Here is a 23266-nt window from a genome sequence, read left to right as displayed (position 1 = left end):
CCTTTGTCATCATCACTTTCTGCATCCAGTCACCTATGAGAAGTCTTTGTCAGCAGCTCGACTTTCCTCCCTGAAATCTTTTAGGATCCTTTCTTCATCCGTGGACTCCTGACCATCCATGCAGTTGGGTTACGTGTAGGTTTATGTTTTTATTGGTGCTCAGTGGGACCTTTCAACTGAAGACAAGCTCTTTCTTTCATCTGTTCATGTTTTTTCCCTTTCATTTTTTCTGTTTTCCTCCTTGAGTTCAGGCATTGGTCTTCTGTGTCTCTCATTCTGTCTCCTCGTTTATGTCCTATTTTCTGGACAAGTTTTGGACTTCATTTTCGAGTTCTTTGGGGAAGATTTGTGTTTCAGCATTTACACTGTTTATCTCTAAAAGAACCATCTTCCTTGTCTCTAAGTGTTGCCGTTTCTTAGCATCCTGTTCTTGTTTTGAGAATGTAGCATCTTCTTGAAACATTCTGAGTAAGTTTATAAAGGCTTTTTGTTGGTTTGCTTTTTTTTGATTGTGGTTTAACTCTTTCTCACAAGGCTTGTTTTCTGCTGGTTTACTGGTCTTTCACTTTGAAGCCGTTGGGAGGTCTGCTGGGTAGTGGAAGGGTTCCTGCGATCTGGGTGGGATTCCAACTGGAGCCGAGTGTGGGGTGGGGGGGTGCCCAGTAGCAGGTTTGCTTTAGGTGAAGGTGTGGGAGCCGGATGCCAAGCTGTGCCCCCAGTGCCAGAGTGCAGGGGCCAGCGTCCACATCGAGGACCTCACTCTTGCTTGGTGTTTTCTTCCATTTCTGTAGGGAAGAGCCTCCTATCTTTTGCCTGAGGATTTGGAAGCCACGGCCCTCTGTGAAGAGGGGCCAGGGAAAGGCGTGAGGGTTTCACCATCAAAGTGGTGGTTCCACAGGCAGACTTGCATCCAGGGCCCCCTCTTCAGTCTCACTCCCCACTCCTGCCCACCGCTGGGTCCATGAGCCCTCAGCCTAGAGCCCCCGGAGGCCCCCGCTATTGTACTACAGAGGACCGCTCCCCTAATCCTCATGGAGTCGGGGGAGGGCCTGTCTTACCCACTTTGCACATGGGGCCACAGAAGCATGCAGAGTTCCGTCCGCGCTGCTGACATCCTGGAGGTCCACGTCGAGGCCTTGGCCCCAGTCGGTTGGACCCCTGACCAGGGGTCTCCCCGCCACCCTGAATTTGGCGTCAGCATTCTCAGAACTCCATTGCTTACCCCTGGGCTCTCAGTAGTGTTGCCAGGAGTGTGAGGCTTTACTGGCTGATCTCACCGTGTCCACTTGTCTGCACGTTGCTGCCTGAACCATGTTTGTGAGATTCCCTAGGATGCTTCATTCACTTTTATGTCTGGATGGAGCTCCTGTATGACTGACTGGTCTCCAGCTGGGGGGCATTTAGGCGTCTCCATTCCCTCCCTCCCAACTCCTGGGCTCATGCACAACATCTCTAGTTGCCAGCTGCTGGCCACGTGGTCTGCAGCCTTACTAGAAAATTGCCGTGTTGTTTTCAAAGCGGTTGAACCAATGAACTTTTCCCAGGTGATCTGTAAGTTCCTGTTGCTGTATCCTTATAACAGTTGGGGTTGTCAGAAGTTTTAATGTTGTGATCTGTCGGGTATGGTTTAGACAACACTTTGTTAATTACTATTGTGGTTCAGTATCTTGTCCTGTAATTTGCCTGTTCATATCTTTTTGCCCATTTTTTCTTTTGTGTCTCTTTTCTTTGATTTTGTCTGTTCTTTATATGTTCTGCACATGAATCCTTGTTGATCATATGTGCTACAGACATCTCTAGGTGGGTGGGCTTCTCTTCACCCTTTCAATGGTATCTTGATGCCTGGACTTTTCCTTTTGATGTCTTCCATGGGCTTAGAAATCCTTCTTAAAGGTGAGCATGGAGATAAGTGTTCAGTTTCTTCCAAAACTTTGTTGTTCACATTTAGGCCTTCAGTCTGCATGGAATTTGTTTTGGAATAAAAAGGGATCTAATTTTGTATGACTGGCCAGTTGTGTTAGTCTGTCTTAGTCTGCTATAACAGAATACCACAGACTGGGGGGCTTAAAAACAACAGAAACTAATTCTCACAGCTCTGAGGCTGGAAGTGCAAGATCAGGGCACGAGCTTGGTCCGGGCGCAGCATGGTCACGGTACCAGTATGGCCAGGTTCTGGTGAGAGCCTTCTTCTAGGTTGCAGATGGCTGACTCAATTGTGTTTTCACATGGCTGAGAGCAGAGAGAAGGAGCAAGTTCTCTTGGGACCTTTATAAGGGCACTAATCCCATTCATGAGGCTCCATCCTCATGACCTATAACCTCCCAAATGCCCCGCCTCCTAACACCATGACACTGGAGGGTAGGGTTTCAACATAGGAATTTGGGGGGGACACGGACATTCAGTCCATGACACCTGTTTTCTCAGCATCACTGGTTCAGCACCCCTTTCTCTTCTCATCAGCCTGTAAAGCCTCCTTGTCAGATGTCAGAAGGGCTGTGTGTGCAGATCTGTTTCTGGGGTCCCTTCTGTTACAATGGTGATGACTTACTTGTCCCAACCACCTTGTCTTAATTACTACAGCTTTATATTAAGTCTTGTTATTGGTGGGGCCTGTTGCCTTCTACCTCTTGTGTTTCTTCAAGCTTGTTATTGATATTTGTAGTATCTTATACCATATAAATTTTTAGAAGCAATCTGTCCAGTTTCACAAAAAGACTTGTTTGTGATTTCATTTGAAATTACATTGAATGTTTTGATTCATTTGGGTGAAAATAAACATTTTTAAGACATTTAAATTTCATTTTCATGAACAGGTTGTAGTTCTTCATTTATTTAGATTTTCTATAATGTTTTTGTAAAGTTTAAAAGTTTTCTTTATAAAAGTTGTATGTATCCTTTGTGACATTTATTTCTATGAAGGTACTTTATATTTTTGGTTATTTTTTAAATGCCACCTTAAAAAATATTTTTAAACTCTTGTCTCTAGTGCATACTCACGTGGTTGGTTCCTAGCAACTTTGCTGACCCTTCCCACTAATTCAAATAATATGTCTCTGGATCCTCTTGATTCCTGTGTAGATAAGCAAATAGTCTGCAAATAATGACAATTTGTTTTATTCTTTTCCAACCCATATTTTGCCGATGTTATTCCTTTTTCTTGCCTTATCACTCTGGCAAGAACCTCTGCTACAGTGTTAAATACAAGTGGTGACAGCAGGCATCTGGAACTTGTTCCTGAATTTAAAGGAAATGTTCCTACTATTTCACCATTAAGTGTGGTATTTGGGTAGATTTTTACTAGATACCTATTATGAGATTAAAGAAGTTTTATCCTCCTATTGCCAAGAGTTTTATCACAAATGGATTTTGAAAATGACTGAATGCTTCTTCAGTATCTATGGAGGACCTCATTTGGCCTTTTTCTCCTTTAATCTGATATGTGGTGAATTGTATTAATAGATACCCTAATGTTAAACCATGCATTATATTACCATACTGGTATTCCTGAAATAAACCTACTACATTATCTTTTTTATTTTCTGCTGGACTGTCTTGCTAATATTTTGAACTTTTCTATCTATGTTCGTCAGTGAAATTGGTGATTTCTCAAATGTTCTTTGTCTAATTTGATGCCAAGGTCATATTAGCCTCAGTGAATGAGTTGGGGATATAATCTTTCTCCCTCTGTTTCCCTCTCTTTTTCCTGTTCTCTTAAAAAGTTTGTATAAGATTGGAAATATCTGTTTTTTTGTATATATGGTAGAACTCATAAAAAGTATCTAAGTCTTCTACTTTTTCCGTGGTTAATATTTTAAACTATTGAATCAATTTATTTAATGATTGTAGGAAAATTCAAGTTCCTACTGACAAATTTTTCTCCTGGTTATAGGTCATCTTTTCTGGCTTCTCGGCATGTGTAGTAATTTTTTAAATTGAATTCTAGACATTTCTACATTGTGGAGCGTCTGAATTGTGCTTTCTTCCTGTAAAGAATGTTGGGCTTTGTTTTGGCAGGCAGTTAAATTACTTGAGGACTTATTTGATCCTTCAAGGCCTGATTTTAAGCTTTTTTAGAGTTGCTCTAGGGTAGATTACACTTTGGGAATAGTTAAGCCCACACTAAAGTATGATTTCTTTGGTGTCTCTACTGAATGTCTGGGGGCCTGGGGTGGAGGGATCAAGAGAACTGTATTCTGGCTGGTGGAAGCACAGATGCCTTCTGACTTTGTGTAGCTTTGGGAATTCTTCAGTCTTCAGTCTTCTTTGTCCAGTCCGTGGGCATGGGCTAGGAGTCTACAAAGATGCCAGGGTATCCCTATGCAGATTTCTGGAGCTCTGTTACTGAGCAACTGTTTCCTTTCCAGAACTCTGACCCACAGATTCCAGCAGCTGCAACCTACCCAAACTCTGACTTCCATCTCCCCAACTCATCAGAGTTGCTGAGCTGTTTGGGTCCCACCTCCCAGTGCCTGAGGTCTGTAAATTGCCTCTGGGAAGATGTGGAGTGATTGGAGGGAAGGGAGACTCATATGTTTCCCTTCTCTCAGTGCCTTTTGTGCCATGTCTGAAAACAGTCATTTTCATCTATTTTGTCCAGTTTGCTAGTTGTTGTTTACAGTGGGAGGTTAAGTATGGTCCTTGTAACTCCTTCATGGCTGGATGTGGAAGTGCTGTAAATTTTGCTGGTAGTATTTGCATGATCATTTACTACTAAGTTTATTTATAACTCTATAGTGATTTTTTGTTTTTTGTGTGTTGGTTATTTAGCGGTTTATTTTTTAAAATTTCTAAACATATGGGTTTTAGTGATCTTTTATTGATTTTTAATTTAATTGTGTTCAAATTACATGATCATTTAATTACATGAACACAATTAATTGTGTTCACATTACATGATCATTACAGAGTCTTTGAAATTTATTAGGAGTTTCTTTATGGCCTACTACAAGGTAAAATATTGAAAATGTTCCCTATGTGTTAGAAAAGTGTGTGTTTCTCTAAATTTTGAGGGCAAGGGAGCACATATGTTCATTAGTTCATGATAATTATGTTGTTCAAATCTTCTACATCCTTATTAATTATATGTCTGCTTGATCTGTCAGTTAGTGAGAGGTGTGTTAAAACTGCCATGGTAAATTAATGAATTATTCCTTGTTGCATGACTCCTAACCTTTGTTTTATGGTTTCATCATTTTGTCTCTCTGGGGCCATTCTGGGTAATTTTTTCTGACATATCTTCCAGTTCATTAATTCTCTGTTCAGCTCCACTTAATTTGCTGATTAACGTGTCTGCTAAGTTTTAAAATTTAAAGGATTACATTTTTAAATCTAAAAGTTCTGCATGGTTTTTCCCTCATATTTTACTGCATTATTTCCCATTCCTGCTTATTTCTGTAAACATTTTTTTAAAATAAATTTATTTATTTATTTATTTATATGTATTTTTTGGCTGTGTTGGGTCTTCGTTTCTGTGTGAGGGTTTTCTCCAGTTGCGGCGAGCAGGGGCCACTCTTCATCGCGGTGCGCGGGCCTCTCATTGTCACGGCCTCTCCCGTTTCGGAGCACAGGCTCCAGACGCGCAGGCTCAGTAGTTGTGGCGCATAGGCTTAGTTGCTCCGCGGCATGTGGGATCTTCCCAGACCAGGGCTCAAACCCGTGTCCCCTGCATTGCCAGGCAGATTCTTAACCACTGCGCTACCAGGGAAGCCCCGTAAACATTTTCAGTGCACTTATTTTATAATCTGTATGTGACAATTGTAACATCTGAGGTCCTTGAGGATCTAATTCTGGTTTTCTTTTCCTTTTTTTTTTTCCTGATTCTCGTGGTGAATTTCATCTCTTGTGTTGGGTAATATTTCACCATCAGCTCCTATGTGACTGATCTTCATCTCTGGGAATACTGGGACCCCAAGGGTAGGAAGCTATTTCCAAGGAGGATTTGTATCTGCCTTTGTGAGGTGCTTTGGGTGCAAACACCCGAGACCTACTCTGAGCTAATTTCTCAACCTTGGGCTTCCCTGATCGTGCAGGTGAATTTTAGACCCAAACCTGCATGAGGTCAGGTCTGTGGCCTCAGATTCTCAGAAGCACTGGCTTGTTCACCACATGGAGCTGAGAATCATTCAGACCAATGCCCGCATCCCTCTGACGGCAGATGGCTTTCCCCAGCCTTTCACTGCACGGGGGCTGTGACTTTGCAGGATCCAACTTTCTGTGATATTTGGTTCCAGTCCCGACTGCCTGTGTTTGAGGCTGTGTCTCCCATCCCCCCACTCAGCAGGTGAAACCCAATTCTCTGCGTTTCTGGCATCAGCAAACGCCTGCAGCTTCCTTCTGGGTGGGCTTGTGGGATGGGCTCCCCACTTTCATTTCAGCTCCTCCTTCCTCTTTTCCCCCCTTTTCCAGAATTCTCCTCTTTTATTCTTTTTTTTAAAGGAACTCCTTTATTTATTTATTTATTTATGGCTGTGTTGGGTCTTCGTTTCTGTGCGAGGGCTTTCTCTAGTTGCGGCAAGCGGGGCCCACTCTTCATCGCGGTGCGCGCGCCTCTCACTATCGCGGCCTCTCTTGTTGCAGAGCACAGGCTCCAGACGCGCAGGCTCAGTAGTTGTGGCTCACGGGCCTAGTCGCTCCGCGGCATGTGGGATCTTCCCAGACCAGGGCTCGAACCCGCGTCCCCTGCATTGGCAGGCAGATTCTCAACCACTGCGTCACCAGGGAAGCCCTCCTCTTTTATTCTGATGCTTGTTATCTATCCCAAATTTCTAGGTGATTTCTAATGGGAGGATATCTCATCCATCATATTGCCAGAAATGGGAGTCTCTCAATCACCTTTCTCCCCCCATCCGTTTTGAAATACTAATTTTAATGAGCAAAACTGATTTTTGTGTTCATGCACACCAGCGCTTGTCAACCGAAAGTGAGCTAGCTTTCTCTCTCCCTCTTTCCCTGAACCGTTTGGTAATTATTTTAAAAATAATTTTTTTTAGGTAAAATATGAACATTATTTAGAAGAGTCGAATGTATCTACAGAACTCATTTAGAAAATCAGCAGGTTTTGCTCTCTATCCGCAACCTCTTTCAACTCCCTTTAGCTGTTTGTTGTTACTTTTTTGTTGTTGTTACTGTTGTTATTTAGCTCTAGATTGGTAAATAATGTGCTATGCTGCTCATTTTTGGCCTGTTTCAGAAGTTACATAAATAGAATTATATAGAATTTAGTGTTTGGTTCATCATTTCTAATTTATCTTCTCTCCCTCCTTAAATGCCACTGAAATAACAGTAGAGGTAAACTAAGGAAAGACCTAAATGCTTCCATAAGGATAAAAAAACAGAAGACAAGGCTCAGCACCCACATTTTGGAAAGTGAAAAGCAGAACCCATGTGGTAACTGACAGCAGGTCCAGGAAAGCCAAAGGCACGGAGGGAAATTGGGAAGCAGCAGGCGGACGTCCTCACAAGGCTCAGGAACTGGGCCCCCAGCTGCCCTGGGCAGACGGGTCCAAAGTCTGCTAGAGAAGCAGCTAGATTCCTGAGAATTCTCCCCACCTGCTCCTTCCGCATTTCTTTCTTCCTTTCTAACCCTTCTCCCTCCTTGATCTCGTCCATCTCCATGACTTAAAGAGTCAGTGCTCACAAGCGACTGATGCATGTTTCCTGCCCTGACGCCTCCTCAAATGCTCACATCCAGCCTCCTCCCTGACATCTCCAGGCATCTCCTGCCGGCGCCAGGGTTAAGGGGTGAACAAGAGGACAATCCTGCTCTGGCAGAGCCTCAGCTGCTGGTTCACGTGCACCGGGTCCTTCTCAAGGCAAACCTTCAAGTCCCGAAGGTCCGCCTGGCAAACCCATGGCTCCCTGGGGGACGGTGGGTTCTGGATCGACCTGGGACTGCTGTGAAGGACTCCCCACCTCGACCCCCATGACTTAAAGCTATACATTTCCTCGTGAGTTCTGCGCGAACTGCACTCCACAGCTTTGATATGTTGTATCATCATCATTCAGTTCAAAACATTTTCTAATAGTCAATGAGTTTTTTTTCCTTTGACCCATAGGTTATTTAGAATTGTATTGCTTTATGTCCAAACAGTCGAGAGGTTGTAGGTTTTTTGGGTTTTTTTTAAATTAATTAATTTATTTTTGGCTGCGTTGGGTCTTCGTTGCTGCGCGAGGGCTTTCTCTAGTTGTGGCGAGCGGGGACTACTCTTCGTTGCGGTGCGTGGGCTTCTCATTGTGGTGGCTTCTCTTGTTGCGGAGCACGGGCTCTAGGGTACGCAGGCTTCAGTAGTTGTGGCACGCGGGCTCAGTAGTTGTGGATCGCGGGCTCTAGAGCGCAGGCTCAGTAGTTGTGGCGCACAGGCTTAGTTGCTCCACGGCATGTGGCATCTTCCCAGACCAGGGCTCGAACCCATGTCCCCTGCATTGGCAGGCGGATTCTTAACCACTGCGCCACCAGGGAAGTCCTGGTTGTAGGTTTTTTTATTGCTTTTTTGTTTGGTATTGATGTATAGCCTAATTCTACTGTGGTCAGAGAACATATGAATTTAATTTTATGAATGTAATGAATTTAATTTTAAATTGAAATTCGTTAGCGTTTACTTTATGACCAGCATATGGCTAATTTTAGTAAATGTTCCATGGGCGCTTTAAAAGAATGTGCATGATAGACATTTTTCCTTTTCAGTAGCTGATAGAATAGGCAAACCAGGGACTTCCCTAGCAGTCCAGTAGTTAAGACTTCGCCTTCCAATGCAAGGGGTGTAGGTTCGATCCCTGGTCGGGGAGCTAAGATCCCACATGCCTCGTGGCCAATAAAGACAATAAAACAAAAAACATAAAACAGAAGCAATATTGTAACAAATTCAATAAAGACTTTGAAAATGGTCCATTTCAAAAAAAAAAGAATAGGAAAACCAAAAAATTTTATCTTTTTATTTTCAGCCTCTCTGTGTCTTTTTATTTAAAGATGTCTCTTGTCAACAGACTATAACTTTAAAAAAAAATCTGTTCTGACAACTGTAACATTTGACTTGGAGTAATGGTCCGTACTAATTGACTTGAGCTTTTATCTAGGGTCTTAAATCTTCATTTTCCATTTGACACTTTTTTTTTGTTCTGTTTTTCCTCCTTTATTGCCTTCTATTGGATTAATAAAAATATTTAAAATTTTTTCTGTTTATCTTGCTATTAATCTGTTAGTTATACATTCTTTCTCTGCTGTTTTGATGGTTACCCTAGCAATTGAAACAAGTATCCTTGACAGTCTAATATAAATGATTACTTTTCTACTTAACGTTGAAACCTTAGAACGTATCTTTTGGCTTCCATCATTTCTGTTGAGAAGTCAATTGTCAATCTTTTTTTTTTATATACATTTATTTATTTTATTTTTGGCTGCGTTGGGTCTTCAGTTGCTGCACACGGGCTTTCTCTGGTTGCAGTGAGCGGGGGCTGCTCTTCCTTGTGGTGTGCAGGCTTCTCATTGCGGTGGCTTCTCTTGTTGCGGAGCACAGGCTCTAGGCACGCGGGCTTCAGTAGTTGTGGTGCATGGGCTCAGTAGTTGTGGCTTGCGGGCTCTAGAGCACAGGCTCAGTAGTTGTGGTGCATGGGCTTAATTGCTCTGTGGCATGTGGGATCTTCCCGGACCAGGGCTCGAACCCTTGTCCCCTGCATTGGCAGGTGGATTCTTAACCACTGTGCCACCAGGGAAGTCCTCAATTGTCAATCTTATTCTTGTTCCTTTAAAGGTTTTCTTTTTCCTGCCAGCTTTTAAGATTTTTCTTTTCATCTTTGGTACTCGACAGTGTTATTATGATGTGCATTGGTGTAGTTTTCTTTGTGTTTGCAGAGCTTCTTGAATCTGGATGGATATATATACTTCAGTAGTTTTAGACAATTAATGGTCATTATCTTTTAAAGTATTGCTTCTCTCCTATTCCATTATTCTCCTTTTAGATTTCAGTTACATGCATGTTCGACCATTTCACTGTGTCCTGTATTTCTCTGACTCTCATTTTTATATTTTCCATTCTTTGTTTTCTCTGTTCTTTAACATTCTGTTGACCTGTTCTCCAGTTCATGAACACTGTCTTCAGATGTGTCTAATCTCTTCAGTTCTTAATTTCAGTTATTGTGTTTTCAGTTCTAACATTTCCATTTGATTCTTTTTTACAGTTTCAAATCCTCTTGCAAAATTCTCCATTTTCCATTTATTTTCTCCATCCTTTTCTCTCTTATTTTGAACATATAAGTCGTGATTATTTTTTTTTATAAATATATACGTATCTAGCATTTTTAAAAAATTTTTGTTTATTTATTTATGGCTGTGTTGGGTCTTCGTTTCTGTGTGAGAGCTTTCTCTAGTTGCGGCAAGTGGGGGCCACTCTTCATCGCGGTGCGTGGGCCTCTCACTATCGCGGCCTCTCTTGTTGCGGAGCACAGGCTCCAGACGCGCAGGCTCAGTAATTGTGGCTCATGGGCCTAGTTGCTCTGCGGCATGTGGGATCTTCCCAGACCAGGGCTCGAACCCGTGTCCCCTGCATTGGCAGGCAGATTCTCAACCACTGCGCCACCAGGGAAGCCCCAGTCATGATTATTTTAAAGTCCTTGTTTGATAAGTCCTAGATCTGGATCATATGTAGGTTTGTTTCTTTTTTTCTTTTTACCTTTCTTTCCCAATTTGTTTTGAGTCATATAGCCCTGTCTCTTTTCATGCCTTGTGAGTTTTGATTAGTCTCAGATGTTGCCTCTGAATGCATATTCGAGGCTCCAGATGGCTCAGATTTTCTCTTCCAGGCAGATGGAGTGAAGGTCATCCCTCATTCAGTCAGAGACCAAGCTGAGTCAGGGCTGGCTGCAGTTTGATAAGGTGTAGCCTACGTGTGGTTCTGCCCTGCTTTTAGATTCTGTGCCTTTCAGGGCTTTCAAATAAGGCCCTGGCGTGATTGCTGTGGCCCCTCCTCCCAGTGGACCCTGAACTCTAACCTCTGACTCCTTGGCACCTGAGACCGTGGAAGACTTCTCTTTGATTTCCAGAGGCTTCTACTTGAGTTTTAAACTTCCGCCCCTCATGCCCTCGGAGTTTGGCAGATGTCTTAAGGGGAGAACTGACCATTTGTTCAGCTTAAGTCTCTGCTTCTTTCTCCTGGGATCTTGACCTCTCAAGTTTTGTTTTTCTCGACCAAAAAGCTCTGCAGGTTCTCCATCCCTCAGCAACGGCTTTCTGCCTGGGAAAACTCTAGATTCCCAGCCTCGAGCCCGTGACCAGAATGCAAAACACTCAGGGAGAAAGTGCTGGGGAAAGTCCTCCCCTGCCCCGGTAGCCCCATCTCTGGAATCTTGGCCTGCCTGTCTGCGTGGCTTCTGTAGCTCTTAGACCTTCAAACAGATTTAAAAATTGTATGCAGCTCCTCTAGTTGTGCACAGAGGGGAGGGAGCAACCCTCTGCCGCCAGCCTTTCTGCCATCTGGACGCACAAGTCCTCCTTTGTTTTTCATGCTTGGTGTCAATGCAGAGTTTCTATCCAGAGCCATAAGCAGAGTCTCCTATATGTTCTTGTAACACATTCCAAGATAAAGTTCTAGCTCGATTTTTCAACATGGGATAGCCAATTGTCCGATACCAATCTTACCCAATCCCTGCAATGCTGCTTTATCATCTGTTGGATTTGTCTGTGTGTGTGTTTGTCTGTCTGTCTGTGGCCAAACTTCATCTTTTCCATTGATCTCTCTGTTCTGGTGTCACTACTAGACTTTGTAAATTATTGTAGCTTTAGAGTAAATATGATAGCTGGTAGGGGATGCGCCCCTCTTTGTTCTTATTTTTCAAAACTCTCTTCCAAATACTTGCCAAATTCCACTGAAAATCCTGTTGGAATATTTTGCTTATTGGAATTGCGCTGAATTAATATAGCTAAATCTGAGGAGAACTGAAAATTTTGCAATGTCAAATTGAACATCTTTCATAAATATTTTCTTCGTTTCTAATTATTACCTATTTCGGCACTTGGGAATCACGTATTCAAAGGATGCGGCCTTTATTTTTAAGACATACGGCCTGTTGCTAAAGGCTTGCTGGAAACCTCACCCCAGTTTGCGTTCTCACCAAGAATTCCTGACCTTGTTCCTGCTCTTCCCACTCCAGCCAGAATGGCCTAAGGCTTTTCACAGTTTCGAAAGGGCAGAGATTTTCCCGCATAAGGAAACATGGATGCTCAGAGAGGTACATCCTCCACCCCACCCTGGACGGTCATTCATGGATGTAAGAAGGTGAAACAGTGTTGGAGAAAACATTCATGGTGTGTAGATGAGGGCGCACTCGTGACTGTGAGGGGCTGTGGGGTGGAGCTGGGCATGATTCCAGCCCCTGAATTCTGCCCCCACCCACCTGGGCTTTTGCTCGTGTCCTGAACCCGTTGGCCCTCAGTCGTTGGCTGGTCTGGCACTTCCCTCTCTCCCTGTGGCCTCTGGAAGAGCTGTGTTGCTTGAGGGGACTGTCCTGCTCCGCGCCCAGCCTGCTCTGGGGAGTTCTCGGGAGCCTAGGAGCTGGCCCTGGGACTTTACAGCATTGACCTCAGCCCTGGCCATGCCCTCCCCCATCTGTAGAGAGAGGGGCCCCAGGGTCTCTGCAGGCCCCTCCTGCTCTTGGTCCTGGGGTCCATGCACAGAGGTCCCTGCCCCATTCTAGAAGGGGGTCTTTTGGCCAGATTCTCCTGAGGGTGTCAATTACAGGCAGGGAGACTGAGGCAGAAGATTCCCTGTTCAGAAGGGGAGATGTCATGGAACCTCAGTGTGGGAGAGTCTCCCCCCAGCCTCTGCTCTACTTGGGTGCCTCTGGTGACAGGGGGCTCACCACTTAACCGGCATCCAAGTTCATTTTAGACAGCAGTAGGGGGAAGCCCCGAGAGCTCCTGGCTGAATTCTGTTTCCTGTGACCAACAGCTCTCTGCCCTGAGCCTGTCCCCCTCCCTGTTCCCAGGAGCCCCTCCTGAGCCCCGAGTCCCCGTGGGTGAGCAGCTGTGGCATTGGCCGGTGCCCTGCAGCCCCGGGGAAGGCAGCGTCACAGTTTGCAGAGGCTGCAGACATTCCCCAGAGGCCCAGGACCCCAGAGGCGAAATCACTTTGGGACCAACCTCCTCAACCCTGTCATTTTGCAGATGGGTAAACCGAGGCCCAAGGGCTGAGTCACACAGCTGAGATAAAGGCAGGACCAGGACTGGTCCCCTGACCCCAGGCTTGCACCCGAGTCTCTGTGACACGGTTTGCTCCCCTCAAGGTGACCTGGGTGTGGTCTCAGGACTCGGACCCCGGGATCTGGCGTGAGTTAGGACAGGGGGATGTTGTGTAGACTTTTGTCCCATTGGTTAGGGCTGTCTGCCCTATCCTTTTGGTTTGCTGAATAAATCATCCCTTTTCCTGATGGCTTGGAGACCATATCAAGTTGTGGCCGCCAGCTAGACCCCAGGGAGACAGTGCACGTGGACATTCTACTGTAAACGTTCTTGACGCGTTGGTGATTTAAAGGCCTGGCTGTGCCAAGGTCATGTTTCCCTTCACAGAGAGCCCGTCTGGTCACTGCCCCTTGTCGCAGGGGAGGGCACGCGCTCTGGGTCTCAGGCGGGGCTGGACGGCTGGGCTGGGGCTCAGGAGAGGGAGTCACAGGGCGGTTCCGGGCCCGGCTGAGCCCCTGTGGGACTGGCCCCATGTGGTCCCTGACAGCCCTCAGCCCGGGGCTGCCTGACCCTCTTCCTTCTGTGCCACGGAGGCTGCCTGGGCCACGGCCGTTGGGTACCGGCCTTGCTTGGGAGTCGCTGCGGCCCTGCCTGGGGCGGGGGCACCGTCGGGGCTCGAGGTGCTCGGGGAGGAGTGGAAACAGCTCTGCAGAGGCCGAGCCTCGGGACGCACATGACGGTGTTTTTCTGTGGACACGAGGGCTTGAGGAGCGCTCTGATCCTAGGACGCTAAAACCTTCCCTTGATAGGCAAGGCCCCGCAGTGGCCCCGCGGGGACAGGAGCCTGAACGCAGGAAGGGGCCTCTCAGCAGACCCCACCCAGCTGTGTGGTTCCGGGCTGCGGGCCGCCTGCAGGGCAGGGCGGGCTCAGCCTGCTGGGTCACGGGTTGTAGGTCGGCCGTGGCCGCTCAGGCAACATATCACCTGGTCTTCAGCAGCGGCAGCTTTGGTGGAAACAAGATTTTCTTTTACTTTTTTTTTTTTAATTTTTATTTTATATTGGAGTATAGCCGATTAACAGTGTTGTGATAGTTTCATGTGCACATGGACCCAGCCATACATATACATGTATCCATTCTCCCCCAGACTCCCCTCCATCCAGGCTGCCACATAACATTGAGCAGAGTTCCCTGTGCTCTACAGTAGGTCCTTCTTGGTCATCCGGAAACAAGATTTTCCAAGCCTTTTCGATTCCCATGGATTTTACCTTTCTGCCAGGTGAGGGTTGAGGCTCTGTGTGCCCCCGCGTTATGGACTGTCCCCTGTGCCTGTGACTGGGCTGGGCTGCTGCCCACGGGGACACTCAGCCCCCGTGTGTCCTTGCCTTGGAGCCACGGGTGGCACCTCGCCACGCCTCCCCTCCCCCTGGCCCTCCTGGGCCCCTCAGGCCGCTGCCCCTGGACATACCCCTGCCCTGATCTTGACACGTGGGGGGGTGGACCACTGCCCGCTGTACTGGGTGGAGCTTACTGTCCTTGCTGGACTCCGGGGCCCGCCTGGAGCCGGCTGGGAGAGGCGGGTGCCCTGTGCTCCAGGCCCTGCCCCAAGGCGGGAGGAGGGCTGCCACCTAGGCCTGCCCCTCTCCCCAGGGTTCCCTCTCCTGGGAGTCCAGGAGCTGCCCCACGCGTAGGGTAGGCAGGTGGATGCCCAGGGGCCACCCCTCTAAAGGGGAGGATGGGGTGTCATGTGGGCACCCCCTTGCCCGATGCAGGCCTTGCTGCCTGAGTCCCCACTTCCTTGGCCTGGATACCCCCCTGCTCCACCCCAGGGAAACCAACCCCCTCCTGCCCTGCCCGCCCTCCCGGCTCATCCGAGTCTCGTGGGCACTGCCCTGTCCATTCATCTCGGGCCCGTGGGCTTCCAGCCCAGGGAGGGACAGTCCTCTCGAGCCGGCACAGACCTGGCCTGGAGCCTGCCCGGGGCCTGCGTCCTCGGGGGGTGTGTGGGGGGGGTGCCTCCTCCGTGTGAGTGTGACCTTCAAGTGGACGTGAGGGTCAGCTTCACATTCACCCCCGGGTGGTGGCCAAGCAGGCCCAGGGAGTGGCAGCCGCGTGCAGAGGCTCACTCCGTGGTGGCCGACAGCGGCCGCGCCCTCGCCCTCCTTCCTCAGGCATTTGCCCCGAGCCTGGCCGCACCGTGGGTTCCCCCTTGGCTTTTCCCTTTTGTTTGTTCTTAAAGTTTTGCCAAAGTAACATATGGGGACGTGGCATCGAGGTCCGTCAGGGCTGCGAGTCTCCCCGGGAGCAGCAGCCCCGCCCGGGCCTCACCCTCCCCAGTCCATTTTTGGTTTTCTCTGATCCGTTTAGATCCCACTGGGACAGAGTCAGCTTTTCTGCCCCATCGCACTGCTAACGACCCCGCCACATGCAACACCTCTCCCGGTCTTCCTGCTGTGTTTCCTGTGTGTTGATGAGTGTTTTGTGTTTACACCAGCAGAACTAGTGAGCATTCTTTCCTGCTGCTCTCAGGAGTGCACTCTGCTTATATTTTCTTTCTTTGAAGAACATTGTATCAGGAATAAGTGATGACATAATGCCTGGGGTCATCACTGATCTCTCCTCAAACCCTCTGACGGATGCTTCTCCACGTGGGGAGACCACCTCCCGCCTCGCAGCCCGGTCTTCTCCCCGGCTGGTTCCCCTCCATTGCCCCCCAGTGAGGGGCGTCCCCCCCTCGAGGCAGCCCCAGGGTCCTGCTGGGACCCCTTCACCATCCTCCGGGCTGGGCCCGCACCCATGTCTGCCCCACCAGCTACCTGCTGGAGCTCAGGTTCTAGCCTCCTGCACAGTCTTCCTGGGTCTTCCTCTCACCCTCCCTCCCGGTTGTGGTGTGGCTGAGCTCAGAGTTCTAGGCTGAAAGTCGCCGTTCCTCCGCAATTTGAAAGTGTTTCTTCATCTGGTATCCATGAGATGCTGATGGCCATTCTGAGTCTCCATCCTTTCTCTCTGGAAGCTTCTGGAATCGTCCCTTTAGCCCTGAGGTTCTGAAATTTCACAGTTTGCTGTGGTTTCTGACTTTTTATAGCAGGTGGGGTAGGTAGACCCTTTGAATTTGGAAACTCATGACTGGCTGTGCTGGGAAGTTTTCTTGAATTATTTCTTTAATAGTTTCTTTTCATTGATCCCCAAGTTTTATTTCTCTCCTCACACAGAAAATTACTTAATTGTATTTCCAACCTTTTAATTTACTTTTGAAGGTTCTGTTTTCATAGTCTTAATTTCCAAGGACTCTTTCTTATTCATTAAATGGTCCTTTTAAAAAAAGCATCCTTCACTTGCTCATGGGTGAGTAATAAATTTTCTTTCTGAGGATATTAATTACAAGGTATTTAAACATTTTTTTTCTTCTCTTCCTGCTTTGTCTCTTTCTGTTGTGTTCCTTTTCTATTTGTTTTAGTCTCTGTATTGCTTGCTAGAGGGTGTGGTCCTGTTCAGTTTCCCCAGCAGAGAACCCTGCCCTCTTCCCTGGCAGCCAGCAGGTGGGGGCCCTGCAGCAGGAGGAGGAGGCTGGGGTCCCACTACTGGGCATCTTCACTGGGCTTTTCACACCCACCTTCAGCTGGTCCTCAGAACTCCAGGCTGGACGGAGCCTCACTCTCCCAGAGGGTAGCCTCTGGCCTCCTGCCTGATGGTGGCATGGGGCAGGGGGCAGGTCCTGGATGTTCACTAGGTGGGGTAGGTGGTCTCGGGGTCTTCATTACTCTGCTGGGGCTGCCGTAACAAAGTACCGCAGACTGAGGGCTTAGACAACAGAAATGTATTGTCTCACAGTGTGGAGGCTGGAAGTCCCAGGTCTGCAGGGTGGTTCCCTCCGAGGCCATGGGGGAGAACCACTGCCTGCCTCTCTCCTGCCTTTCGGCAGTTTACCCCCAGTCCTTGGCTTGTAGACCTCTGTCTTTGTCTTCACGTGGTACTCTCCCTGTGCGCATCTCCTTTTATAAGGACACTGGCCACCCTGGGCAGGGCCCACCTCACTCCAGTGGGACCTCATCTTAACCAGCTACAGTGCCAGGACCCTGTCTCCAAATAAGGTCACGTTCTGAGGTCCCGGGGTTTAGGACTCGGCATGTGAATTTCAAGGGATACAATTTAACCCATGACATGGCCTGACACTCCCTCTGCTAACTTTCCACAAACACACGTTTTCAGTCCCACACAGCCTCTGACCTTCAGAGGCACCTGGAGTCTTTCCGGGTCCCAGAGAGCGAATTGGCTATTTCCTGTTAGGTTCCAGCTTTCCTAGGCTCCTCTCATCCGGTTGGCTTTCTTTCCCAAAACTCGTGGCATTTCTCACCTGCAGCTGCCCTGCTCTGTTCCCCTTCCTTGCGGACTGGTTATCCGAGCAGGTGTCATTTAGCCCCTGTCATTGCCAGCCAGAAACATCTGTTCTGCCTTTTTGGATATTGTTTCTAACTCACGTCTCCCTTTTTCCCAAGGTGTCTCCTGTGCCTGCTGGGGCTCCTGCCGCTACTAGGAGTGACCCACAAAGGCCGCAGAGATGGCTGGGGCCTCGGTGAAGGTGGCGGTGCGTGTCCGCCCCTTCAATTCCCGAGAAATGAGCCGCGACTCCAAGTGCATCATCCAGATGTCCGGAAGCACCACCAGTGAGTATTGCGATGGGATTGCCGTTGCTGCTGGTCCCTCGGGGCCATGGCTCCTGGGCCTCCCGGCCCTGGCTCCCTCCTTGTCCACCCCGGGTGCTGGTTTCCTGGGACTGCGGTAACAAATGACCACAAACTGGGTGGCTTAAAACAACAGAAATTTATCCTCTCACAGTTGTAGAGGCCAGAGTTCAAAACCAAGGTGTTGACAGGGCCACACTCCTCTGGAGGAAGATCCTTCCTGCCTCTTGTGGCTTCCAGTTGCGGCCGCCAGCTTGGCCTGCAGCTGCATCACCCCAATCTCTGCTCTGTCGTCACGTGGCTTCTTCCCTGAATGTCTGTGTCTTTGTGTGGCCTGATAAGGACACTGACCATTGGGCATACCCTAATCCAGTATGACCTCATTTCAACAACTGATTACATCTTCAAAGACCCTGTTTCTTACATTCTGAGGTTCGGGGTAGACAGGAATTTTGGCGGGGGCCACTTTTCAACCCAGGGCACAAGGTTCCTGATTTCTTGTCTTGTTTCAGCTGCTTTTTACTTTGTCTGCTCTTTTGTTTTGTTTCTAATTGTAAGTCATCTCAAGCCTTGCTGAGAAGTAGGAGGCCTGGGGTCAACAGGATGAACAAGGAGTAGTAAGAGACAGAATGGCAATTTCGAGAAGGTCCGAAGGACAGGCATGGCCTCCAGGGCCGCTCTAGCACACAGGACCTGGCTGCCGGGGCAGCAGAGGGGACTTGGCCCCGAGCCTCCCCTTGCTCTCTCTGGTGCCGCAGACTTTGTCCTGAGTTGGGACACGTTTGCAGAAGAGTGGACAGAGCCCAGTGTGCAGCTCAGGGAGTTCTCAGCAGCACCCCGCTGCTGAGAACAGAGCGATGCGGCACCCGGAAGCCCCCCTCCCCGGCCCCACCCACCCACCCTTACCCGCAAAGGGAGCCGGCATCCTTGCTTCTAACACTGTAGGTTAGAGGGCTTGTTTGGGGTCCCCTGGAAGTCAAACCAGTGTTTGGGTCATCTCCTGCTGGTCAAGAGCCCGTCTCCACGCTTGGTGACTTAGAGCAAGAATTCGCCGTCCTCTCTCCCAGCTGTGGGGTTGGCGGGGCTCAGCCGGGAGGTTTGCACTTAGAGCTGCTGCCGTCACCGCAGGCTCCGGTGGTGTGAGCCGCACCGAGCGGACCTCGGGGTGTAGGAGGAGGATAGGCCTCGCCCGCACCTGAGTAACGCCACCCCTTCTGTTATCTGCCAGGTTGGAGGGAGGGGCTGCCCCAGGGGAAGGGCGCTCAGCGCTGATGGCGGCTGCCTCCCTAGGCCTGTTGAGGGGCTGAGGCTTCGGGCGTGGCTGGGGGTCTCTGCAGGAGCCCCTGGGGCAGGTTGTGGAGGCCCCACTCAGAGCCTGTGGGGGTCTGTTGGGCATATCTGGGGGCTCACAGTGACTCTTGTGAATGGTGCTGCCTCGGCTTGGTCCCGGAAGCAGAACTGAGATGAGGATTTGGGTGCCGAGGGCTTATGTGGGAGGTGGTCCCTGGATGCACTGCGGGGGTGCAGAAGCCGCGAGGGGCCGTCGGCGAGCAGGTGGCCGCCACGGGCAGCAGGGGCTCAGCTCGCTGGGACCCTCTGAATACAGAGTGCACCTCTGGGGTGTCCGCCCCAGGAGGCTGGGGGTCTTGTTCAGCTGCTGCCCAACGCGGGCGGAGGGTCCGTCCAGGTCCTGGCTTTCTTGTATCTCCAGCCTGGCCCCCTCGAGGCTGGAGAAAGTGCTCAGGAGGTGTGACTCAAGCCTTAAGGTGGGAAGCCAGGGGCTGTGACCCCGGGCGGGAACGTGACCCTGAGTGGGAACGTGACCCTGGGTGGGCAGGGGGCATCCGCACGAGGAGCTGATAGGGTTGGCCACGTCACTGTTGGGTGACCCAGGACATCAGGAATGGCTGTGAGAATCGCCGTCCATGCTGGGCCAGGCCCCAGCGGCACAGTCGCCACCTTAGACAGTAGCTGGGGGTCTCGGCTTGAGGGGCTCACAGGTGACCAAACCCTACGGGAGCCTGTAGAATGGACAGAAAGAACAAAGGATCAGAGGCAGACCCCGTGTCTCCCCTGGGACTTGGGGGCGGCCCAGAACAGGGTGGGGCTCATGTCACGGAAGCAAAACAGCTGGAGGTGACGGTGGGCTGCACTCAGGGGGGCTTGTGCCCCGCCTGGGGCCTGAGGGACAGAGAGAGACAGAGAGAGACAGAGACAGAGAGAGACAGAGAGACAGAGATACAGAGAGAGATATAGAGACAGAGACAGAGAGAGACAGAGACAGAGAGAGACAGAGATAGAGACAGAGACAGAGAGAGACAGAGACAGAGACAGAGATACAGAGAGAGATATAGAGACAGAGAGACAGAGAGACAGACAGACAGACAGAGACAGAAACAGAGACAGAGATACAGAGAGATATAGAGACAGAGACAGAGACAGAGAGAGAGACAGAGATAGAGACAGAGACAGGCAGAGATACAGAGAGAGATAGAGACAGACAGAGAGAGACAGAGAGAGATATATAGAGAGAGACAGAGACAGAGAGACAGAGAGAGAAACAGAGATAGAGATAGGGACAGAAAGAGATAGAGAGAGAGACAGAAAAACAGAGAGACAGAGACAGAGAGAGACAGAGACAGAAAGACAGAGACTGAAAGACAGAGAGAGACAGAGACAAAGAGAGACAGACAGAGACAGACAGACACAGAGAGAGAGGCAGCCCTCAGCACAGGGAAGCCTGCCTGAGGAGTGGCGTCGGAGGGCAGGGTGAGCTTTATTCCTGGAGGTCCTGGGACAGGGGCTAGGGCAGGGCAGGCGGCTCCAGAGCCGACCTGAGGCAGATGCTCATAGGAGCTGGGTTTGGGCAGCAGCTCGTGGCCGTTTTGTCCGGGTGGGAGATGATCTGGCCAGCCCGGCCAGCGGGGGTGGTGACATACTCCTTGAATCTCAAAACGAGGGGCACAGCAGGAGACCCCAGTTCTCTGAACATGCCACCTGGACTCTCCACTGGGACACAGAAATTAGAAACACTTAAAAGTCAATTTAAATTCTTATCCTGTAATCATGGCCTGGATAACAGCACTCTTCATCTGAAACACAGCAAATCTAGCAATTCTGTGAGCCAACCAAATTGTACGTGACGTGTGCTTCTGTCCCTACAGCGGGGACCCTATTTCCAAATAAGGTCACAGTGTGAGGTTCCAGGGGACACTGTTCAACCCAGGACAGTGCCTGGAGGGGAGGGACCCGCCCAAAGCCACAGGGTGACGCCTTCAGGGCCGGGCCGCCAGCCTTCCTCCTGGACCCTGGCAAGCTGGGCCCGGTGTGTGCTTTCAGGGAATGGACCACCATCCTGGAAGGTCCACCGGGATCCGCCTGACCAGCAGCCCCCGTGCGGTCTCAACACTTAACCCATCCGAGAAGTCGGCCCCATTTGCCATCACTCTTCTAGAATGATCTGGGCTCCAAATACAGTGAGATTGGGCCTGGGAGTCCACAGAAGGGAGCTTGGTTTTGCCAGGAGGTGGTGACGCGGTGCAGGCCTTTCTAATAGAGGAATGGCTCTGCACACGTGTCAAAGGAGGGACCCTGGGGGCCAGCGGAGTCCTGGTCGGCAGCCTCGGCCGAGGGTGCTGGGGGCCTGCCGTCACTGGCTGGCCCCAGGCCAGGATGCCCCTGGCGCTCCCTGCCTTGAGCTGCCTCTCCCCGGGGGTCACCCGTGAGAGTCGCAGCGGGCTCTCCACTTGCAGGGTTAGGGTTAGGGTTAGGGTTAGGGCTGCCTGAGCCCCTCAGGGCTGAGGACGCTCCCACGGCCCAGGTGGGGAAACGAGGCTTGGTGGGGTCAGGTCAGCACATGTCACCACACGGGAGGAGAAGGTGGGGGTCCCTCCACGTCCACGTCTCACACATCACTGAGCTCCAGCCCGCGCCAGGCTCCACTGCTGGCATCGGGCCCCGGGGAGCAGGACAGAGGCTCTCACTGCCCTGGGGGTGACGTTCCAGTGGGGACACGGAGATGGAACTAGACGGGCTGGTGACAAGGGCCACCGATCGCAGTCAGGCAGGCAGTGACGGGCGTGGGGGGCCTTGCTGGGGGCACGGGGGCCCTGCCAGGGGCGTGGAGCGTGGGAGCCAAGCCAGGTCAGTGGGAGGAGCCGTGCCATTCTCCGAGAGCCCCCACTGACGGTTCATGAGGACTGGCACGTGCCCCGTGTTGGGAGAACGTCCCCGAAACTCCTGACACTGATGTCTTGGTCTCCATTTTAGCGAGGCCCCTCACTTGCTCTCTTACACACACACACACACACACACACACACACACACGCACCCCTGTTCGCCGGTTTCCGTGGTGTCAGTGCTCTCCCCATGGACAGTTGCAAGCTACGCAGGGTTTAACCACAGAGCCGTGGAATTCCTCAGAGCTGGGCCACGGCGCCCGGAAGGAGCGGGCACGGCACACGGCTGTGGGGCTTCAGACCCTGAGAACACGGCTTCCCTTGCTTAGCGCCGTCCCTGCTGTGCCCGCCCCCCATGCAAGCTGGCCCCTCACAGCTGTCGCCTTTGTCCCTGTGTGCTCCTGCAGCAGGGGCGGAGGGCACGGAACCCCCCACTCAACAAGCCCGCGGTCCCGCCCCCCTCCTCAAACCCATGGGAGGAAGCGACCCGAGAGCTGCGCGGGAAGCCCCTCCCCACCCAATCGCCTCAGTGCTGACGGGGGGCTGCCCGTCCAGCCCTAGTCCAGGCAGGCCGCCCTGGTGAGGGCTCAGAGGCGTCGGTGGAGAGCAGGCCTGGGGTGGACCCTGGGGAGGGCCGTCCCCTCTGGAGCGCAGAACCCCATCTGTGATGACGGAGACACCACAGGACCCCCGCAGGACACCTGGGGGTCAGGACCAGGGCGGGAGTCAGAGCCGCACCAGGGGACCCCACCCGAGGGGGAGGGGGCAGGTGACAGCAGTTCCCGCGGGCCAGAGCAGCTCTGCCCAGTGGTCCCCACGTCGGGCTCTCCTCGTGGCCCACTCCGCATTCACTGACCCTCGCAGCCGGCTGTCCCCTGCCCACCCAGCGTTCCTTGAGCATATCTGTGCCCCGTCCCTGGTCGGGGGGGTCCTCAGGGAGCTCCCGGTCCACACAGGGTATACAGCAGACGCCCCGGCACCAGGACACAGTCAGAGCAAGGTCAGCGCCGGGGGCAGGTGTCGCAGCCGGCAAGCGAGAGCCGCTGGGTGGGGTGGGGGGAGGAGGTGGACGGAGGTGGGGCACTGGTGGGCGCTGGGGGCCCTGCCCAGGCTGCGTGCGCTCAGGAGACACCGTGATTGTTGTTTCCATGGCGCCGGCATTACCGCGCTTGGGTTCTGGCGGCCGCATCCCCAGGCCCAGCAGGAGTTGAAACCGGGATGGCTAAGTCTCCTCTCAGC

At 50.8% G+C, this 23266-nt stretch overlaps 1 protein-coding gene across 2 annotated transcripts in view; it reads left to right on the top strand.

Moving 5' to 3' along the window:
- KIF1A (kinesin family member 1A) overlaps window positions 1–23266 on the top strand; it is a 92279-nt gene that overhangs the window by 5356 nt on the left and 63657 nt on the right. For both annotated transcript variants that reach the window (XM_059929119.1, XM_059929121.1), the window contains exon 2: window positions 17664–17831. In XM_059929119.1, coding sequence (XP_059785102.1) covers window positions 17726–17831 — 106 coding nt within the window. In that variant the 5' untranslated portion in view covers window positions 17664–17725. The remainder of the gene's footprint in view (window positions 1–17663; window positions 17832–23266) is intronic.

This window comes from Balaenoptera ricei, chromosome 7, assembly GCF_028023285.1.
Source record: "Balaenoptera ricei isolate mBalRic1 chromosome 7, mBalRic1.hap2, whole genome shotgun sequence".
Lineage (NCBI taxonomy): Eukaryota > Metazoa > Chordata > Mammalia > Artiodactyla > Balaenopteridae > Balaenoptera > Balaenoptera ricei.
This window is presented reverse-complemented; position numbering and strand designations above follow the sequence as displayed.